Below are 19,964 nucleotides of genomic sequence, written 5' to 3'. Positions count from 1 at the left end.
TTCTGTCCTAAGAAGCTTGCAGGAGACAGCATTCTTGTCAGTACTGTGAATTCAGAACCCTGGACTCGGTCTTGCTGTGTGCCCCCATTTCAGGTCAATGTAATGGATTGCATAGATGTTGTGACACCACTTTATTAACACTGTGTGCTATTGCCCTCCTTTGTAAAGCGCTTTGAGATCTACTTATGAAAAGCACTATATAAGACCTAGGTGGGGGTATTGTCATCATGATTAACCTCTCCTTCACTCATTGATACAACCCACTTTTTCAGTCAAGCTAAGTGACCTCTTACATTGTTTTCTTTTAACTGTCAGAAAGGTAGGTGTGAGAAAACATCTGGGAAGGCAGCGTGTAATCAGTGCTTAATGTTCTGTGTTCAATCTGTACCTGATAGATCCTACTATGCTGACAGATATGATGAAAGGGAATGTAACCAATGTTCTACCCATGATCCTCATCGGCGGTTGGATCAACATGACGTTCTCGGGATTTGTAACAAGTAAGTGTAATGGAGCAATATGCAATGGTTGCCTGCAGGCATTAGGCCCCATCAGAGCCTTGCTACCTTCGTCTAAGCATGGGCTGAGCTAGTGGAGTGAAATGAGTGTGATCCTGGCTCTAAAGAGGCACAGCAAATTTCTCCCCTCTTGACCAAATGGAAAGGGAATGCAGAATCTCCACACCTACCCTCAATAACAATAACTACACATATAAAATAATGCTAAATTAGCTGTTACCACTCAAGAAAGAAATCTTGAAGTCATCCTGGATAGTTCTCTGAAAATATCCACTCCATGTGCAGCAGCAGTCAGAAAAGCTAAGAGAATGTTGGGAATCATTAAGAGAAGGACAGATAAGACAGTGGTATGCCCACATCTTGAATACTGCATGCAGATGCAGTTGTCCCATCTCAAAAAAGATATATTGCACTTGGAAAAGGTACAGGAAAGGGCAACAAAAATTATTAGGGGCATGGAACAGCTTCCATATGAGGAGAGAATAAGACTGGGACTTTTCAGCTTGGAAAAGAGATGACTAAGGGGGGAATATGATAGACTTCTATGAAATCATGATTGGTGTGGAGAAAGTAAGGAAGTGTTATTTACTCCTTCTCATAACACAAGAACTAGGGGTCACCAAATGAAATTAATAGGCAGCAGTTTTAAAACAAGCAAAAGGAAATTTTCTTCCCACAACTCAGTCAACCTGTGGAAATCAGATGATGTTGTGAGGGCCAAGGATTCAAAAAAGAACTAGATAAATTCATGGAGGATAGGTCCATCAATGGTTATTAGCCAGAATGGGCAGGGATGGTGTCCTTAGCCTCTGTTTTGCCAGAAGCTGGGAATGGGCAACAGGAGATGGATCACTTGATGATTACCTGTTCTGTTCATTCCCTCGGAAGCACCTGGCATTGGCCATTGTCAGAAGACAGGATATTGGGCTAGGTGGACCTTTGGTCTGACCCAGTATGGCCATTCTTATGTTATCTCCTTCCAGCTGAGAAATCCCTCCAGAGCCCTCTTCTCAGGGCCAAGTGTCCCGTCCCCAAATACAGATGGCATAAAGCAGAGTAGTCAGAGCTGGAAAGCATGTCTTCATTTACAAATTGGAGAGAGGCATAAAGAAGTGTTTGTGCAATGTGCCAAGGTACTTTTACAATGCTTGTTTCATAATGTTGCATCAGTCTGTCCTACTGGCAGGGTGGATTTAAAAAAAAAAAAAAAGAAGGTTTTTTCCTCAAAAATGCATCTAAAGATACATTATAGCTCAAAGATCTCATCATGGAATAGGGATTATAAATTCTAATTCTGTAGTATGAAACAATATATTCATGTAATAAAATATTTAAGAAAAGTTTTGTAAATGAGTTCAAATAGTTCATGGATTTAGGGACTCAATCTTATGGGTTCCAGGGGCTTCTGTATAGATTATTTATGGTAATCTTTCTATCTACCCAATGGGACTCGGTATCTTCTAGACTAAGCACTATCAGAGATGCTTAGTTTTGCAGTTCTCAAACTGTGGATTTGCATCTCGAAAGATAATATGCTTGTTAACAGCAAAAATGTTTTTAAATAAATAAAATATAGAGGTGAGAAATAAGACCTCAACCCTATTGTCCCTCTGCAAATTTGTGTACACACAGTCAATCCCTTACCTCTCTATAAAAGTGCAAAGTTTCAAAAAGTTCAATGAATAGAAGATTGTTGGGGGCCAAATAGATCTGGACAAGGAGAAGAAGTCTGGAGATAAATGTGAGAAGGGAGGGACAAGCAACAGAATCAAAGGTGAAACTGTTTGAGCAGCATATTCCAGAAGTCTTGAGGTCTTTCTGAGTGTAGCCTTCATTGATTTGAGATCTACCATACCATTCTCACTAGAAGGGAAACTTATAATGGCAGTAGGCTGTAAGAGAGACCCAGTTGGGAATATTTTAATGAAGTTCCTCTACTTGTGAGTAAGACAGGCATGCGTGCAAAATGCAAACCGTTCAACAAAGAAATGCAAGGCCTGCTTGCCCGAACGAAACATCATGAGAAGATGAAAGGATGAAGATGAAAGGAACATGTCTGAACATGCAGGATCTTCAGGTTGGTAAAGTTTATTTCATACTTCTTTCTTAAGGACTGCCTGTCTTCCTTCTGGACTGTTCTTGAACGCTCATGTTTGAGCAAAAAATATAGTTGTTACTCTGATTTTACTATCATTTTAGATGCAGTTGTGATAAATAAATAGCTGAAATAGGAAGATCAAGGTGAAATTGTAAAAGGAAGAAAGTAGTACCGAGTGTCAGTGAATGCAATGAGTAATACTAAATGAGCAGTATGGTAATAATTAAATAACTGCATTGACTTATTTTGTTTAGGAGAATCCATCCTCAACATGCAGGATTCTGAAAGACTATCCACCTTCAAGATCACCATCATTTTCTATAGTTTCAGAGTTATCTGCCAATGATAGTGTTTCAGTCACATCATATACTGTGGCTCTGTGACATACATCACCTGTAGCAAAACGGAAAAAAGTCTCCATCATCCAGAAAAAAAACAGATAAGTTTGTGATAAGAACCAGCAGATTACAAAAAGAGGTAATTGATGAAAAAAATTGCCCGGTTTGTTTATGCAACGAACTCTCCTTTCCATATAATTGAGAACCCACACTTCATTAACATGGTTTAGGTATTAAGACCAGGATACAGTCCACCCAACAAAGCAGATATCGCAGGCAAATTGCTGGATAAAGTGTATGAAAGAGAAATTGAGCAGTGTGCAAAAGGTCTAGAGGGTAAAATTGTTAATCCGAGTCTTGATGGGTGGAGCAATGTCCAGAATGATCCTGTTGTATGTGCTTGTGTGACAACAGAAAAACGGAATGTCTTCCTTACAGAAACAATTGATACATCAGGAAATGCACACAGCAGAATACTTACAAGAAGTAGCAGTAAAAGCTATAACAAACAGTGAAAAAAATTCAAATGTCTAGTACGCAGCTTGGTCACAGACAATGCTCCAAATGTATCCAAGATGAGAAGAAATTTAGAAGAGAATCCCAAGCTAATAATGTATGGTTGCAGTGCTTATTTGATGCACCTCCTAGCCAAAGATTTCATTGTTCCAGAAATAAGGGCTAATGTTGTTGAAATTCCAAATTCCTTCCGTAACAACCAATTTGCATCAGCTGCTCTGAAAAAAGTGGGAGGAACCAAGCTAACTCTCCCACAAGACATGCTATGGAACTCGGTAGTGGACTGTTTTGAGTACTATATCAAGAACTGGCCTAATCCGATGACAGTTTGTGAACAAAATCGTGAAAAAAAATAAATGGCACTGTCACAGCCAAAGTTCTCAACATTGGTCTTAAGAGAAATATTGAACACATGCTGAGTATCCTGAAGCCTATTCCTGTAGCCTTGAACAAAATGCAGGGAAATAACTGTTTTATTGCCGATGCTGTTGAAATTTGGAAGGAACTGAGTGAGATCTTAAAAAGAGAAATAGGCAATGACAGAGTTAAATTACAAGCATTAAAAAAAAACGAATGGGACAAGCACTATCTCCAGCTCATTTTCTTGCAAATATTCTCAATACTCGGTACCAGAGTCAAACCTTAACTGCTGAAGAAGAGGAGTTGGCTATGACATGGACATCCAGCAATCGTCCCTCCATAATGCCAACTATAATAAACTTCAGAGCTAAGGGTGAGCCATTCAAGAAATATATGTTTGATGATGGTGTTTTAAAGTCACACCAGTGAACTGGTGGAAGTCACTCAAGCACCTGGATTCACAGACTGTTGAAGTGATAATCTCACTTTTAACAGCAGTAGCATCTTCTGCTGGTGTAGGAAGAATATTTTCTTCTTTTTGACTAATTCATTCCAAATTGAGAAATCATTTGGGACCTGAAAAAGCAGGAAAGCTTGTTTTTCTTTTCCAGATTATGAACAAACAGGAAAATGAAGGTGAAGACGACTGAGTTAGCTGCAGAAGCCAATATTTTAAGTTTCTCATGTTGACCTGGCTGACGTAGTCGATTTAATTTTCAGGGTTTTTTTTTTTTAAATATTTCATTTAACTATGTTTGTTAAAACTGTTTTTAACTAAAACAAAAACTGATTTTTAAAAAACTTGAATGTTTTGTTAAAATATTATGTTTGCTGTTGAAGAAAAAAATCCAGAATACATAACATTGTTGTTTTAGTTAAATAAAACAATTTAAAGATCTGTCTTGTGATGTTCTCCTAATACAGCATGGCAAGAAAATCCTCTAAATATTAATGATTAACCTGTTGAATTGGAGATAGTTCACCTCTGTAAAGGTGCACAACTCACCTCTGCGGCGCCTCCTGCTGGTCGTCTCAGGGAATTAGCTCTTTTCCAGCCTCAGAGCGCCCTCTGTAGGGCCGGTGTCCCGCTTGTAGCTGGCCCTGTGTCCCTCCCGGACCCCGGTGCCCTTTTACCCAGGGGCTGCCCCCTGGCAATACCCCTACTAGTCTCTACGGGTCTCCCCACCCTGGGGAACCCCCACCCTCTACCTCCACCTTGCCTCAGTCGTGGGCTACTGCCAGTCACCATCTAGCCCCTGCTCACTGGGGCAGACTGCAGTATAAAAGCCACTCATCATAGGCAAGGGGGGTTTGGACCAGCTGCCTTCCTCTACCACCCAGTACCTCTGTGGGCCTAGGACCAGGCCCTGCAGCCTGGGGAGTTGCCAGCCTGGAGCTCCCCTGCTCCTCTGGCCTTTCCCCAGCCCTGCTTCACTCCCAGTACCCTTTCTGCAGACAGCCAGGCCCTGCTTTCTCCCAGCCTGAAGAAAGACTTCTCTTGGGCCTCTGGCTCACCGCCTTTTTATACAGGCCAGCTGTGGCCTGATTGGGGCGTGGCCCAGCTGCAGCCGCTTCCCCAATCAGCCCAGCTTAGCAGCTCTCAGCCACAACCTTCTCCCAGGGCTGACTTTAACCCTTTTTCCGCTGGAGTGGGGGAGCTGCCCCACTACAGCCTCCCAGTGACTTCATAAATATCTGCTTCAATTACCTTGGGTAAATGAAATAACCAAACAATCATTCATTTTTTGATATAGCTGTAAAACTATAGTGTATAGTGTGTACCTTCTTAAAATGAAACCTATATCTATCTCTGAGTTGTGAAGAATATGTATTAAGGTTATAACAACCAACAAGAATGCACTTTTATGTAGAAATCCATGATTAAATCGACTCTTCCTGATTTAAATCAAATCCACCCTGCCTACTGGCACAATTGTGATTAAGCAGACATCCACTAACATCTAGCAGGGAATGGGAGATACTTAGTATTTGTGGCAGAGTTGCACTCCATTTGATGCAATGGCTCGTTCACTTTTTTAAAATAACAAAATGTGACTGTGAAATATAGACATTGGTAGGTGCAGTTGAGAGCAGGCGTAGCACCAGAAACTGCTTGGAACTTTTTTTATTGCCTAGATTTGAAGTTGGCAGAGTAGGTTTCCTTCCACACATGTACGGGAGTCAAGTCACACTAAGTAACTATTGCAGTGGGTTCCAAACATATGTACTTTCCTTCAGTTTGGGATTCGTTTTACTCCTGCCATTTGTGAGATGATTCTTGTCCATCGTGGATGTGTTAATAGCGGTGATGATTTGGTTTATTTTCAAAAAACCTTTAAAATTAGACTTTTACTGGGAGTTAAAAAATAAGTGAGTTTTGTATACATCCTCTTTGTATGTATTAACATTTTTTAGCTAAACAGCTGGTTGTGGAACAGCTCTGCAGTTGCTTACCATTGTTTATGAGATGGTCTTGTTTACCTTCCTTACAGCAAAGGTACCATTTCCCCTGACGCTGCGCTTTAAACCAATGCTGCAGCAGGGAATTGAGCTGCTCACTTTGGATGCATCCTGGTAAGAGCTCTGTTTTTTAATCAATACATCACAGGCTGGGGATGGTGGAACGTTTTTATGAAAAGCTTAGAATGAATGAGTGCCTCTGCCTGTACAAGCATGCCTGAAGTGAGATTAGAAAATAAGCATCCTTCATTCAGGCACTCATTGAGCTGAAATCTAATCTTTTTGTTTTGGTTTGTCAGGGTGAGTTCTGCTTCATGGTACTTCCTGAATGTGTTTGGACTTAGAAGCATTTACACGCTCATCCTGGGTCAAGATAATGGTAAGACCCTATTGTTTCTATTTAATTAACTGGTTTCTGCTTGTGTTGGAGAGTTCATCGGAGTGAATACTAGACTCCCAGCAGGACCAGGAAAGTCATGAGTTGTCCTGTTAGACCCTTATGTTACTCAGTCCTACCACTGTCCTTGCTGCATGGATGACACTATGGCTAGCCTTGGAAGTCTATTCCATTGCCCATTCACTGACTGTTAATAACCTTCCATAGTTCCAGGTTTCAGAGGAGTAGCTGTGTTAGTCTGTATCAGTAAAAACAACGAGGAGTCCTTGTGGCACCTTATAGACTAAAAAATTTATTTGGGCATAAGCTTTCTTGGGATATAACCCACTACATCAGATGCATGGAGTGGAAAATACAGTAAGCAGGTATAAATATACAGCACATGAAAAAATGGGAGTTGCCTTACCAAGTGGGGGGTCAGTGCTAACGAGGCCAATTCAATTAGGGTGGATGTAGTTCATTCCTTTTTCCTTCATTAGCCTCAAACAGGTGGGGAGAAATCGCTCTAATCTGCTTGGATTTTTGGCTTTAAAGAAAAGTGCAAAGACTTAACTAGTCTTCGCAGCTAGATGCGGGGCAGAGGGACAATTGGTTGCTGTCAAAAGTTTCTTGGCTGGGAAACTAGGAGTTCACATCTTGCTCCTCATATATAAAAGTTCTCTCTGCCCCTGCTCACAGAGGAGAGAAACACAGGAGTTGCAGCCCCTGTCCACTTCAGTAAGCCTCAGCCACCTCACAGGAAGAGCTGGAAGCAGCTATTGGGTTTGAGACTCATGCCAAAACACCAGGCAATAACCCCAAAACTCCTGGAGCTTTCCCCAACAACTTTTACAGTTCACTCTTGTGCCTCCAAGTCAGAATCTCTGATCCACTGGAAGGGTAGGAACAGCAGAAAATAAACTGAAGTTTACATCAAAGCATCAGGGGCTGCTGTACTAACTGCAATAGTGGCTGCAAATGTCAGGATGGTGGGTGCTACTACAGAAGAATATGCAGCCAAGGTCCTAAGAGTTCATTGTTTCAGGCCTCAGTCTGGGACAAAGGAGAGGGGGGTAAATTGGCTCAGCCTGGCAGTCCGTAGTCATCAGTCTGAGACTCCATGGCTCTGCCCTTTTAGGGATTGTCATGTCCATCTTTAGGATGGTTCTGAGAAAAGACTCTTCCCCATTCCCTATTTAAAAATCATTGACTCATGTTGAGAAACCCTGATGTGAAGTCCCCACCAAGGACTATGAATGAGCATTACAAGCTGACTCAGGCAGCATGGCTTAGTGGCCACAGCATGGCTTAGTGGCCACAGGATGGATCATTTGTTGCTGTGTTCAGTTTTCCTCCATTGCATTAGAAGTTACATCCCTAGGAGGGATTAGATAGCTAGAGAGAGACGCCCACAAAACTCAGTTTTTCTTCTCTGAAGATCCCCTGTTAAAATAAACAGAATTAAACTGCCTTTCCAGTCATCCCTTTCACAAAAGAGATCAATCCTTGAGATCCCCAGAGCTCTGTCATCAGCAGGTCCCAAGAGTCACCAGAGGACTGTTCTTCCAGTACAGACCTCTGCCATTCTGGCTGGTAACTGCCCCCAAACCCTTCACAAAGAAGATGGTGGATGCTGCAGCTCTAAGGGAGAAAAGCTAGTGGTGTTCTGCCATATCTGGGTGAGTGGAGCTGGCCTTCCTCAGGCTGTACAGTAGACCCTACTTTAATCAACATATGCAAATCTTTTTTCCAGAACCTGAGTCTGATAATAGATGAGACGAGCTGTTCCAGCCCAACTCAACAGCAGACTCTCACCTGGTAGTCCTTCAGCACAAGGAGAGCTCTTGCTTAATTCTTCATGGACAGAATTCTAAAATGAGATCACTGGATTCTTCTAGTATAAGACCAGGAGTTTTCAGCCAAGGATCTTCTAAGTCTGCCAGATCTGGTGCCATATTTGCAACTGCACGCTGAATACCATTAGCTATTTGACCAGAAGTCAAAAATTCATTTCTCTGAGCTGGACATGCTGTTTCCTCCACTACTAGTGCAAACTGCACAGTTGGCATCGTGGGCACAATGCTCAAAGGAATGTAGTCATAAAATCCCAGACTCTCCAGCCCATCAGATTGGTATCATGTAGCCTAGAAAATGTTTCCATTCATGTAATTGAGCTTCTAAAGGAAGTTTGATTACAGTCTCCTGGAATTAAGAGAAGTACAAATGGCCTTCAAGCTGCTGGTCAATGGTCACCCAAAAAAACCAAACCACAGCTGGTAACCCACATCACTTACCAAGGAGGTAGTAAGAGCAGAGTTCTTCCCAAAATGAAACTACTACTATTCCACTGGGCCAAGCACAACCGGCTTTTTATTATTTGAGTGACACAAACAGGGCCATGCAGCTGGATCTGGTTTATAAACTTCTACAAGTGCAGGCTAGCAGAGATTCCCTACCTTGCATTTATCAAGGTTCACTCCACTTAAGTCACTGCAGGTTTTTACACCAAGAAAAGTGATGCTTTAGTGGGAAAGCTGGGCAGAACCCACCACCAAAGGGGGTAATAGCATTCTCCCCACAGCTTCTCTGGACATTGCAGGCTCAGTAGGAGCATCCTCTGGGCAGAAGGTTACTGAAACCTTTCACTATGGGCAGTTCACCTGTTCAAGCTGAGTTTTGTTTTTCCTTCATGGTTTCTGGCCATTAGCCATTTTAGCATAAGTTTCCATGGAATGTTTTCAGTTTGAAGATCTGTGTAGCTGTGCCACTTTGCCTTTTGCCTAGTCAAATAGTCAGTGGGAATGCTAAAAAGTTCTTGCACTGGTGGAGAGTCTGAGGTTGGGTGTTTGTATCTGTGGAAGCCATTAAGTTGGAGAAGGTAGGGTCTGTCAGCAAGGGGACAAAATGTAAACTTGCACATGGAGGAAAGTTACCCACACACCTGCACTGGTGCTCAGCATGACTCAGGAAGGAATTAGCAGATGAAAAATGTTCCTTTCCACTCTGCCTCATGAGCATACATTACTTTCATCCTGCAGAGTCAGCATAGCATGATCATGGTGGGTAGGTGCCTGCAACTCTCTAGTCTACAGTTCAGATCCAGAACTTCTTCTCTGGTGGTACAGTGCTTTCAAGAGCTCTCTGTCCATGTGGAGTAAGTAAATATCCACTCTTGTTTCTCTCTGTTGCAGCTGCAGACCAATCTAGGGTGATGCAGGAACAGATGACAGGAGCAGCAATGGCTATGCCCGCAGATACTAACAAAGCCTTTAAGGTACAGTATTGTTTAAATTTCCAACTTCACTTTTGTGTGCTGTACTCTTACAAACCTGTGTACTGCATGTAGCCCCTCTTCCCTTAGTCACTGCCTGGAAAACACAGGTCCTCTGAAGGAGTGAGGAAAGAGGATGAATGGAGATCTATGAAGGTAATACACCTCTTCATAACACTGTCCTCGGGAGCCAAAAAATCTTACCGCATTATAGGTGAAACCGCGTTATATCAAACTTGCTTTGATCCGCAAGAGTGCGCAGCCCCGTCCCCCCGGAGCACTGCTTTACCGTGTTATATCCGAATTCGTGTTATATCGGGTCACATTATATCGGGGTAGAGGTGTTTTCTGCTAACTCCTGTTATAGATAAGTAGCCTAGCTATCTCATGAAATAGCCTCCACATTTTCCCTGTTCTTGGAGATTAACAGAGCAGAAGAATCCACCTCAGGAGGAAATGCTCCTCTTCATTGGCACTCCAAGCTACAGAACAGCACTTTCAAAGTGGCCCATTATGCCTTGGCATTGAGAGAGTAGTTCTGCATAATGATATCCAAACACTTTTTCCACAAATCTGAGCTGGCATATGACTAACATAGAAAATAGAAGCTTCCATAGTGTTAGTGGAATGGGCTTTCTGGTCATCTGAAGTAAACCTAGATATTTACAGGCCTGTCTGAATACAAGAGAGGATCCATTTGGATAAGCTCTTCATTTATTTTCCTCTTTGGACCTTCCTCCAAGTGCAGCAAATAACCTGGATGACTTCACAAAAGAGGTGGTTGGGTCATTGTGAAGCTGAACACAAGCCCAACTCAAGGAGCAGGTCTGTGATGAAGCTTGGGGGAAAAAATCAGCAGAGGGGTCTAGCTCAGATGAAAATCTGCTCCCCTTTTGGCAAAAATTTTGGCTGAGGCGAAAGCACAACCTCATCTTTATGAAAAGCCACCAAAGTGGTCAGGGGAATGAGTTATCAAAGGTTGGAGTATCCTTATCTGCCTGGCAGAGGAGAGCACAATCAGGAAGGTAGCTCAAGGACAGAAAGCATAAAGAGCACTCAGAAGTTCTGAGTTTAGTGACGCTCAAATTTAAATCCAACAAAGCTAGTGAAGCCAGCACTGGAGAGGTAAAGTGCCCGAGACTCTTCCTGAATTGAAAAACTTACTTGCTGATGAGCAAAGATAACAGACTGAAACAACAGCCAGGTGAACTTTCAGGGAAGATCAAGGTTAGCTGGACTCCTAGATGGATCATTCCAAGCTCTCTCTGTAAAAGTCTTGTAGGATTTCATCAGCACCTGACAGCATCATCTGGAAACCCAGAGAGCTGTCCTGTGATGCCGATTGTTAAAGGTAGGGAAGCTCTATGTGTGAGGCTTATCCGTCACTCAAGAAGAAAAGATTGGGCATGACTGACAGGAACAGAAAATTCTCAAGCCTGAGCATTAGATTAATAGAACTTGAGCCTAAGAGAATCATAGAATCATAGAATATCAGGGTTGGAAGGGACCTCAGGAGGTCATCTAGTCCCAACCCCCTGCTCAAAGCAGGACCAATCCCCAACTAAATCATCCCAGCCAGGGCTTCATCAAGTCTGACCTTAAAAACCTCTAAGGAAGGAGATTACACCACTTCCCTAGGTAACCCATTCCAGTGCTTCACCACCCTCCTAGTGAAAAAGTTTTTCCTAATATCCAACCTAAACCTCCCCCACTGCAACTTGAGACTATTACTCCTTGTTCTGTCATCTGGTACCACTGAGAACAGTCTAGATCCATCCTCTTTGGAACCCCCTTTCAGATAGTTGAAAGCAGCTATCAAATCCCCCCCCTCATTCTTCTCTTCTGCAGACTAAACAATCCCGGTTCCCTCAGCCTTCCCTCATAAGTCATGTGCTCCAGCCCCCTAATCATTTTTGTTGCCCTCCGCTGGACTCTTTCCAATTTTTCCACATCCTTCTTGTAGTGTGGGGCCCAAAACTGGACACAGTACTCCAGATGAGGCCTCATCAATGCCGAATAGAGGGGAATGATCACGTCCCTCGCTCTACTGGCAATGCCCCTACTCATACAGCCCAAAATGCCATTAGCCTTCCTGGCAACAAGGGCACACTGTTGACTCATATCCAACTTCTCGTCCACTGTAACCCCTAGATCCTTTTCTGCAGAACTGCTTCCTAGCCACTCGGTCCCTAGTCTGTAGCAGTGAATAGGATTCTTCCGTCCAAAGTGCAGGACTCTTTGTTGAACCTCATCAGATTTCTTTTGGCCCAATCCTCTAATTTGTCTCGGTCCCTCTGTATCCTGTCCCTACCCTCCAGCGTATCTACCACTCCTCTCAGTTTAGTGTCATCTGCAAACTTGGTGAGGGTGCAGTCCACACCATCCTCCAGATCATTAGTGAGGTATTTATGTGTCATACGTGCTTCATCTTGCCTTGTGAAAGACCGAGGCAGAGAAGGAAAGCATAAATACTGGAAGCCTGAACCCAGGGAATCAGAGAGGTCCCTGGAAAAGCTACTCAACCTCTGCCTGCTTTATGACACAATTACTGGTACTTGGGGCATTGGCCTGCAATGTCAAGAACTATCTTGTCTGCCTGCACCTGACAGAACTATGACTGCCACGATTCTCCCAAGCAATCTCTGTACCCACTCACACACCGGGACACTCCTATGACTTCCCTTTCTGGTTAATGGAAATGTAATGGGTGTAGTAACTGCCTCCTCCTCCCCCCACCACCACTAGCCTGGTCCCACCACTTCCCACAAACCATGGCCAGAGCATTACCACGCTGCTGCGTGTGAAGGGAGTCAGGCTGATGGTCTGCCCCTGAAACTGCTTTAATTCAGTGAGTTTCCTGAGCTCCTTGATGAAAGACACCATTCAAGCCACAGGCCCAACCTGTGGAGGGACCAGTCAAACCACAGCCAATGTCTAGCCACTGCTTACTGATGAGCGATCCCCAGAACACCCCTGCTCCACACTGCCTGGTAATCTCATACTTCATAGACAACCTGTCTCAAATTGAGCTTAATCTAGGAGTCAGAAAAAGGAACTCAAGGCTTATTCCCAGACCAGCTATGGGTGATATTGTGACAGATTTTTGTTACCAATCTGCCTGAGGCAGGTGATTAGGCTGAGGCCGCAGGATTGTTTGGGGAGGAGATGATGAAACATACAAAGTGTCTAAGTTTTAAAGCTTTATTAATAAAATAATAAAATAACAGTGGAGAGTGCTGGAGTGTTCCCCACGTCACTTAGAGGAGGGAAGAAAGCGTTAGTGCCCCAAGCCCTAACCCACTTTCATGCTTACACACGCATGAACTGAGGCTGGCCAAGCCTGGGTGTAACGTAAGAAGAGGGGGAGGGGTGGATGGGAGTTCTTGTTCTGGGCCCAGGTTGTCAGGGTTCACAGCTCTCAGAAGGGTTTTTAAGTCCAGGGTGTTTTTTGGGGTGTTTTGTTCTGCGACTTTTGTTTTTGGTGCTTTTTGTACCAGTCTAAACCGGCTTTCTGTGGTCTCCTTCATTTTCCAAAACATACCAGCTTCAGGGATGAGCAGCTCTGCTACCTCCCCCCCCCCCTTGTTGTTTTGCCTGTGTTTTTTATTTTTGCAGCCCTGGTTTAGTGTACTTTTTTTTTTATGGCTTTTTGTGGCTGAATGGGAGATAAACGCAGCTGCAGATTTCTTGTCTAGCACCGTGACCTTGGACTGGGGCCAGCGTAGCATCTTATTGTTGGACTGAGCTAGCTAGCTAGAGTGTTGAGTTAACCCGTTCTTTGCTCGCTTTTTTTTTCCCCCTCTTGGCCTCTTGTACCCTGCAAAGGAAATTTTTATTCCACACTTACACCTTTGACCCTCCCCAAAATGCCCTGCGATGCTTGCAACAGCGTTAGCAATATACAATGCCGATTTGCCTTTCCCAGGGAGACCCTTTGAGGGAGGGGGCCATTGCGGTGTGACAGTCCTCCCCTTGGCCCCGAATCAACATTTTGTTGGGAGGGGTCACCACTTAGGTTTCCATCCTCTCTCTGATACGGTGGCAAGGGGTACTGTTGGTCTCCTACATAAACAGCAATACAGCATGCACAAAATTGTTAGGAGAGCAACAATTGCATACACCAGCTAATAATGACTTTTGGCTTCATTAGTAACATAGCATAACACATTCTCCTGTTGGCATAGATGCCCCACTCGAATGGCAGTGGCAAAGGCAGCTTTCTCCAGGTTAAATGTGTGTTGTAACACCGTGAAGGAGGAGGCATCTGTCTGGAACACGGTTGTTCCCGGGTGTGCATTACTGGAAGGAGAACATTGGGCGTGATCCATAAAAAATTAAACACAATATAATTAGAAACGTTAATACTATTTTGCATAACTGTAGGCCTATACACCGAACAATTTTATGCCTGAGAGCGTAACAGCAAATTAAAGGGCACCCTGGGGTAGGTGGTCCTTTAAACACACGTAGAGGTATTGGTAAACATATGGGCTTTAGTGGGGGCGTATCCCAATGCCTCCCCTTCCCAGCAGGTGTGTTGACCCACCTTATAAAAGCGGCCTGGCATTGCCTTTTTTTTATACATTGTTTGAGGGTGCTTTATATTGCCCTCTGCAATCCATATGTGCTGATAGTCCGAAGATGTAGTCAGCACATACCGCTTAGCCGTGTCCTTGGGGAGGGGGGAGCCACCTCCCACACATCGTGATGGACCACCCAATCCCAGATAATACGTGATGCCACTTTCCCAGGATGTAAAGTCACAATTCCCTCCCCCCCGCCGCCGCCAATGGATAATTGACCTTTTTTTTTTTTTACAATGGCCAATTCTGAACAGTGGTCAAATTAACAAAGGAGGACAAAAACATCGGACACCCGAGGATTTCCATAGAGATGTGTCCCTGGGCTCTCGCTATTACTGCCTGGTCCTGTTTACAAAGCAAAAGAAGAAAAAGAACATTGTAAATGTTTCTATTGGGGAAACTGAGGCATAGAGGATTAATTTTGTACATTATTAGTTTTGCTCCCGCCCTTCCTGGCTTTTGTTATGGATGTTGTTTGCCTGGTTTAAGAGGTCGCAACAACAATGTTGCATCCAGGGATCAGGGCCTGCTATTGCTTGCCAAAGGGCCTCCCATTCCGCTCCAGGCCACCACATGAGGAACCAGGGAGGTCCGGGGCCACCCACCAGGTATTTTGCTGTGGCCCTTTTGTGTCTATTCGAACTATGCACTGCCTCCAGGCACCTCCCCTCCAGCCTTGCGCCACACTGTGGCTCAAACCCCATCGGTGGCTTTGAACCATGGAGAGCCTTTTTTTTTTTTTTTATAATTGTAATTATTTAGATAATTCCATGGATAGCTGGAAACTGGATGGTCCAGGCAGGTGGTTGGTCCACAACCAAGGCCCACCACGCCATGACCAGAAACCTAGGGAGAAACATATATTTTGAGCTGATTAGCATGCGCCCATTTTAGTTTGCCTGGTAGCTGAAGCTGGTACACTATCGGGGGGATGCAATTCACAATGGAGTACAGACCCACCCACTGAACATCCAGAGTTAATCATTTCCAAAGATTACCCCACGTCATTGGATGACTAAAAGGATGTGGTAGAGGAATTATTTTTGGCCACGGGAGAGATGGCAGTGGGCTTCCCCAAAATATCTTCCCCAAAATATCCTTATACTGAGGTTTTATGGGTTTGGAGGTAGTAGCGGTTGAGCAGCGTTTTATGTTTTGAATTCCAGGAGTTCTTTTCTGTAAAAAATTCAAGACATTATGAATTATGGAAAAGATTTAATCTGTGAAACATGTACCGATTTTAATTTTTTATTGTTTTTACTATGGTCTACCAGTGGGCTGAGGCGGTCCATTATGGCATAGGGTTCTATTCATTTTGATTCCAGGGAGTGGCCCCCTTTTTCCAATTTGTTTTTGTATTAAGCTGTTTTGTAGCTGGGATAGAGAGCTTAATTTATTTTTAATTACCTTTAGTTTATAGTATGTATAATTTTTGCTTTAAAACCAATTTTTTTTAATATGTTGTTTGCTGCCGGAGGATGTTTTTTTGCAGCATTTAGTACACAACAGTGTTAGCAACACAACAAACAACACAAGACAAAACATAGAACACAAAACACAATTTCTATTGTGACAGTAGATTTATGGTATTTTGGGTTGCTTTTTAGCTGGTATTAGCTTTTTCTGATTTTTTGAAAGACAAAAAGAACATGTTTCTACCCCTTTGGGGGTGGCAGATTATTGCTTAAAATATTTTTTTATATATATAAATACCCTTGCTGATTGCCAGCAAAACAGAGGAATTACCCCTGTATTTTTCTGTGTTTGTTTTGTAGGCAGGCCAGGTTTTAATGGCTTTTGCCTTTATTAGGTAGGTAATTTGCATTGACACAGATGCTTTTTGGCTTCCTTTTGGATTTAAGCAAGAGACTGTGTTTTAAAAGGTACATAATTAACTTTTACCAGAGTTTTGATTACTTTTAATTTTTAACTTTTTTGCTTTTAAAACACAGTGATTTGAAAAGGAAAACACAACCTATTGTGGATCCCTTTGGAGCCCTTATAGGATTTTAATTCAGTAGCATGGTAGGTTTGCATTTTTTTTATTTTTTTTTTTATAATTTATACCATATATGTCCTGGGGAAAATGCCCTTTTTTTATATACTGCTTTGTTTTTACATAGCTGTATATAGATTTTTTTTTTAAAATACATTTGGAGCAGTTAAGTTCCAATAGAACCCCCTTAGGTTTTTTAAATAAATTTGACTAAGTTGTCCATAGTCAAATGATTTTAATTGGACAGAGTTTTTTTGCCTGGATTGTTTAAAGAGCCCCCCCCCCCTTTTTTTTTTTTTTTAGAATAGCTGCAAAGAAATTAAGAATTTTTTTAAAAAAATTTATAATTGATTAAAATTTTTTTAGCTTTTGCAGTTAATTTTTTACTTTTATTTTTAATTACTTGCTTATTTTTAAAAATTACATCTTAATTAACTTAGATTTTACTATAAGTACTGTTTTAGGGATTAAATTTCCCATGTTTGCACTTACTTTTTTTTTTTTTTTTTTTTTTTTTTACTCCTGCCTCTATGCCCTTAGGGCTTTTAACCCGTTTTCCAATTTCAAAGTTCCGCCCCAAATTGAGGATCCTCACAAAGGGAGAGATCAAAGCCAGCCCTCACAAGGGTCACCCAATTCATCCCCTGTGAGACTGGCCACCTGGACCGAACGCATGGTCAACTGACATTTTAACTGCTCAATTTCCTTTTCATGGCGAGCACGCTGCCGTTGCGGTGTATGCTGGGCACGAATGGTCAAATCTTTAGCGAGTCCCTGAAGGACCGGTACTTGCTTAGCCAGTGCTTCCAGGTGGGTGTGTTCCGCCTTTTCCGCCTGGAAGTCCTGTCTCAAGGCTTGCAACTTGTCCTGGGCATAGTCCTGGATTGCTGCCTGGTTAGTGATTTGCGCTTTCAGTTGCTCAATTTCCACCAACTGTTGGGTACACACCGTTTTCCTTCTCCCCAACTCCTCTTTCTGTCCCAACAACATTTGATACCACATGGCTGCTGCAGTCCAGATTAATCCTACAGCTGCCCCTAGGTTTTTACCCTTCTACTTTTTATACTTGGCATACAGGTCTAACAAGTCCTACCAAGTCTGCACTCTTTTCGGAAGCTCCGCTACGGAACCCCAGGGATTATATCCCACCTTGATGAGAGCCCTCTCCAACCGGGAGAGGTCCTCACCCCCCTTGGAAAGAGACAGCAGGATCCCGTCCCTCTTTGCTGCCTCTCCCGTGGCTCAGGCATCAGGTCCACCAACCTCCCGTGATGCCAGCTGACCGGGCAGCCGGACTATCGTGTCCGCGCTCCCGAATGCCCGTACGTCCAGCCCTGAACCCCTCATTGATGCCATCGCCCATGACTGCAGAACTCCCGAGTCTGCAGTTGTACCCTTCTGTTTCCTAAATATGTTGTTACAATCCGTTAGTACACTTCTTAAGATTTTTTAATTACTTGAGATTTTACATTGCCCATGCCAGCACCGGGGCTTACTATGTTCATCTCCCTGGGCTGGAGGGAGAGACGCTAAGCCTCCCTCCGTATTACTCTGTCCAATATCACCAAGGGCCTGTTGCCGGCACAGAGGGCCCGAGGGGGCAACAGCGGGGTTCATTGCCAGTGAACACACCAGGGAGGAGAAGCAGACAAAGTTTATTCGAGAGCTCTGAATAGGCACTAGGAGACCAGCATGTCTCAAATCAAGCACACTGAGACAAGCAGTTTTCCCTTTTTATTCTTTTTTTCCCTTCCCTACCTCCCCCCTTCCTCCCCCTGCAGTAGTTACATTAAACGACTTGGCTGCGTAGCTTGTTCGCTATGTTCCCTTCTGCAAGTAATCTTGTCCTTCAGCTAGAAGCATGTAGGTTTCCCTTATCACTACCGCTTCCCAGCTGCTGGCCTGTGAGGTTAGTAAAGTTTAACATGCAGGGGCTTTGGTTCACTTTGGCCTAGTGCGGGGGGGCTTCATTGACGCTCGTGGTCTTCCACCCCCGAGTTACCTAGGGTGATGCCTAGTGACACCAACAACTCCCTCCTTTGAGAACACTCAAAAGGCACCGGCTTGAGTTTTCTCATAATTTGAGGACAAAATGTGATTTAAGGCCATGGTCTTAGGATCATTGATTAAAGGGAAAAAGGAGGTGTCTTGACTTCTAGAGGTGGTACATACTTTAACCATTAAACATTTCAAGCATGAGAAGAGAGCTAGGGTGAGGAAACGAAGTACAAGACCAGTAAGCAGGGGGCGGACAAGACCACCTCCCAAGCCCCCTAGACTAGGGAGCCAGCTTCAGAGGGTATCAAATAGAGTGGGTTCCTGTTCCTGGGCCTTCCACTAATTGAAGGCCTGTTCAGAGGACAGGATGTGCTTGTTAATGTCCTCTGCGTTATTTGGGACGTATGTGCAGCATTCATTACCGATAAGGGCACATGCTCCGCCCTGGGAGGCCAGGACATAATCCAGGGCCTGGCGATTTTGCAGAGCCAGCAATCGAAGCTGGTACAGCTCAGAGCTTATGCCTTTTTCTATGGCCAGGGTGTCATTGGCAAACTGGGTAAGGAATACAGAGAGCCTTTTATAGAGCTGGGCCAGTCGTCCCATGCCATAGGACAGGAGGAGAATCATACCAAGTCGATCTCCTTCGCTAATAGGTTCAGGGGTGGCATATAGAGACCGGCATCGTCGGGGACGGCCACTTGGGGCCTGGGGGAGAACTCGCAGAGGAGGGGCCAGAAACCCTAGGTAACAGCTACCATACCAGCGGTTGGGCAGTGTCTTATAGGCGCTGTGGCCACATATATAATACATTCGGCCATTTCCTAACATGGAATTGTTGCCGCTTTTACTTAGGCTTGCCGTGTATCGTGAAAAGGTTCGGGGCACGTCGCCCACCCGGTGACCTGTGGCGTTATACAGGGGCATACTGGTGTTAGCATCAGGGGACAGGTAGTATTGGCAGGTACTGTTGCCGGCAAACCACCAGGAAAGGGTGCCGGTGTTGTTTTGCTTAAATTTTTGGTAACATAACAGGCCCACGGGATGAGGCTAATTTAATGGCTTGTGGAATGGTGGTAGCATTACTAAATGGCCTCCAGTTGTCATTTCCTAGCAGGCTAAAGGGGGCTTCTATGGTGCAGTTTTGTTTTACCACTTCGTCCCCAAGCTTAGAAGAGTTCCACGCCAGCCAGAGCTGACAGGTGTCTGACCAATTTTGGGGAATGGCTCTCCAGGGTAGCCCTGCCGAATGGTGAGGGATTTGGGAACATATCCAACAATTGGAGAGATTGAATTCCCGGGCAAAGGCAACCTTCAGGGCCTCATACGTGTTTGTTTCCAAGTTGTTAGGGATTCCTCCCCATCCCGCATGTGCTTGGGGGGAAACGGGAGTTAACGAGAGGAACATGATTCTGGGATGTATTAACAGGTGTGTTGTGAGCAAGACACG

The 19,964-nt window shown here is 43.9% G+C and overlaps 1 protein-coding gene across 1 annotated transcript in view; it reads left to right on the top strand.

The window, feature by feature from the left end:
* The window catches only part of EMC3 (ER membrane protein complex subunit 3), a 38,604-nt gene that overhangs the window by 10,219 nt on the left and 8,421 nt on the right, over positions 1–19,964 (top strand). The window contains exons 5-8 of the mRNA XM_024211341.1: positions 396–500; positions 6,323–6,404; positions 6,590–6,669; positions 9,858–9,940. Coding sequence (XP_024067109.1) covers positions 396–500; positions 6,323–6,404; positions 6,590–6,669; positions 9,858–9,940 — 350 coding nt within the window. The remainder of the gene's footprint in view (positions 1–395; positions 501–6,322; positions 6,405–6,589; positions 6,670–9,857; positions 9,941–19,964) is intronic.

This window comes from Terrapene carolina, unplaced genomic scaffold, assembly GCF_002925995.2.
Source record: "Terrapene carolina triunguis isolate 2854851 unplaced genomic scaffold, T_m_triunguis-2.0 Scaffold310, whole genome shotgun sequence".
Classification (NCBI taxonomy): domain Eukaryota; kingdom Metazoa; phylum Chordata; order Testudines; family Emydidae; genus Terrapene; species Terrapene triunguis.
Note: the sequence above shows the minus strand (reverse complement) of the source record. Positions and strands in the feature narration are given on the sequence as shown.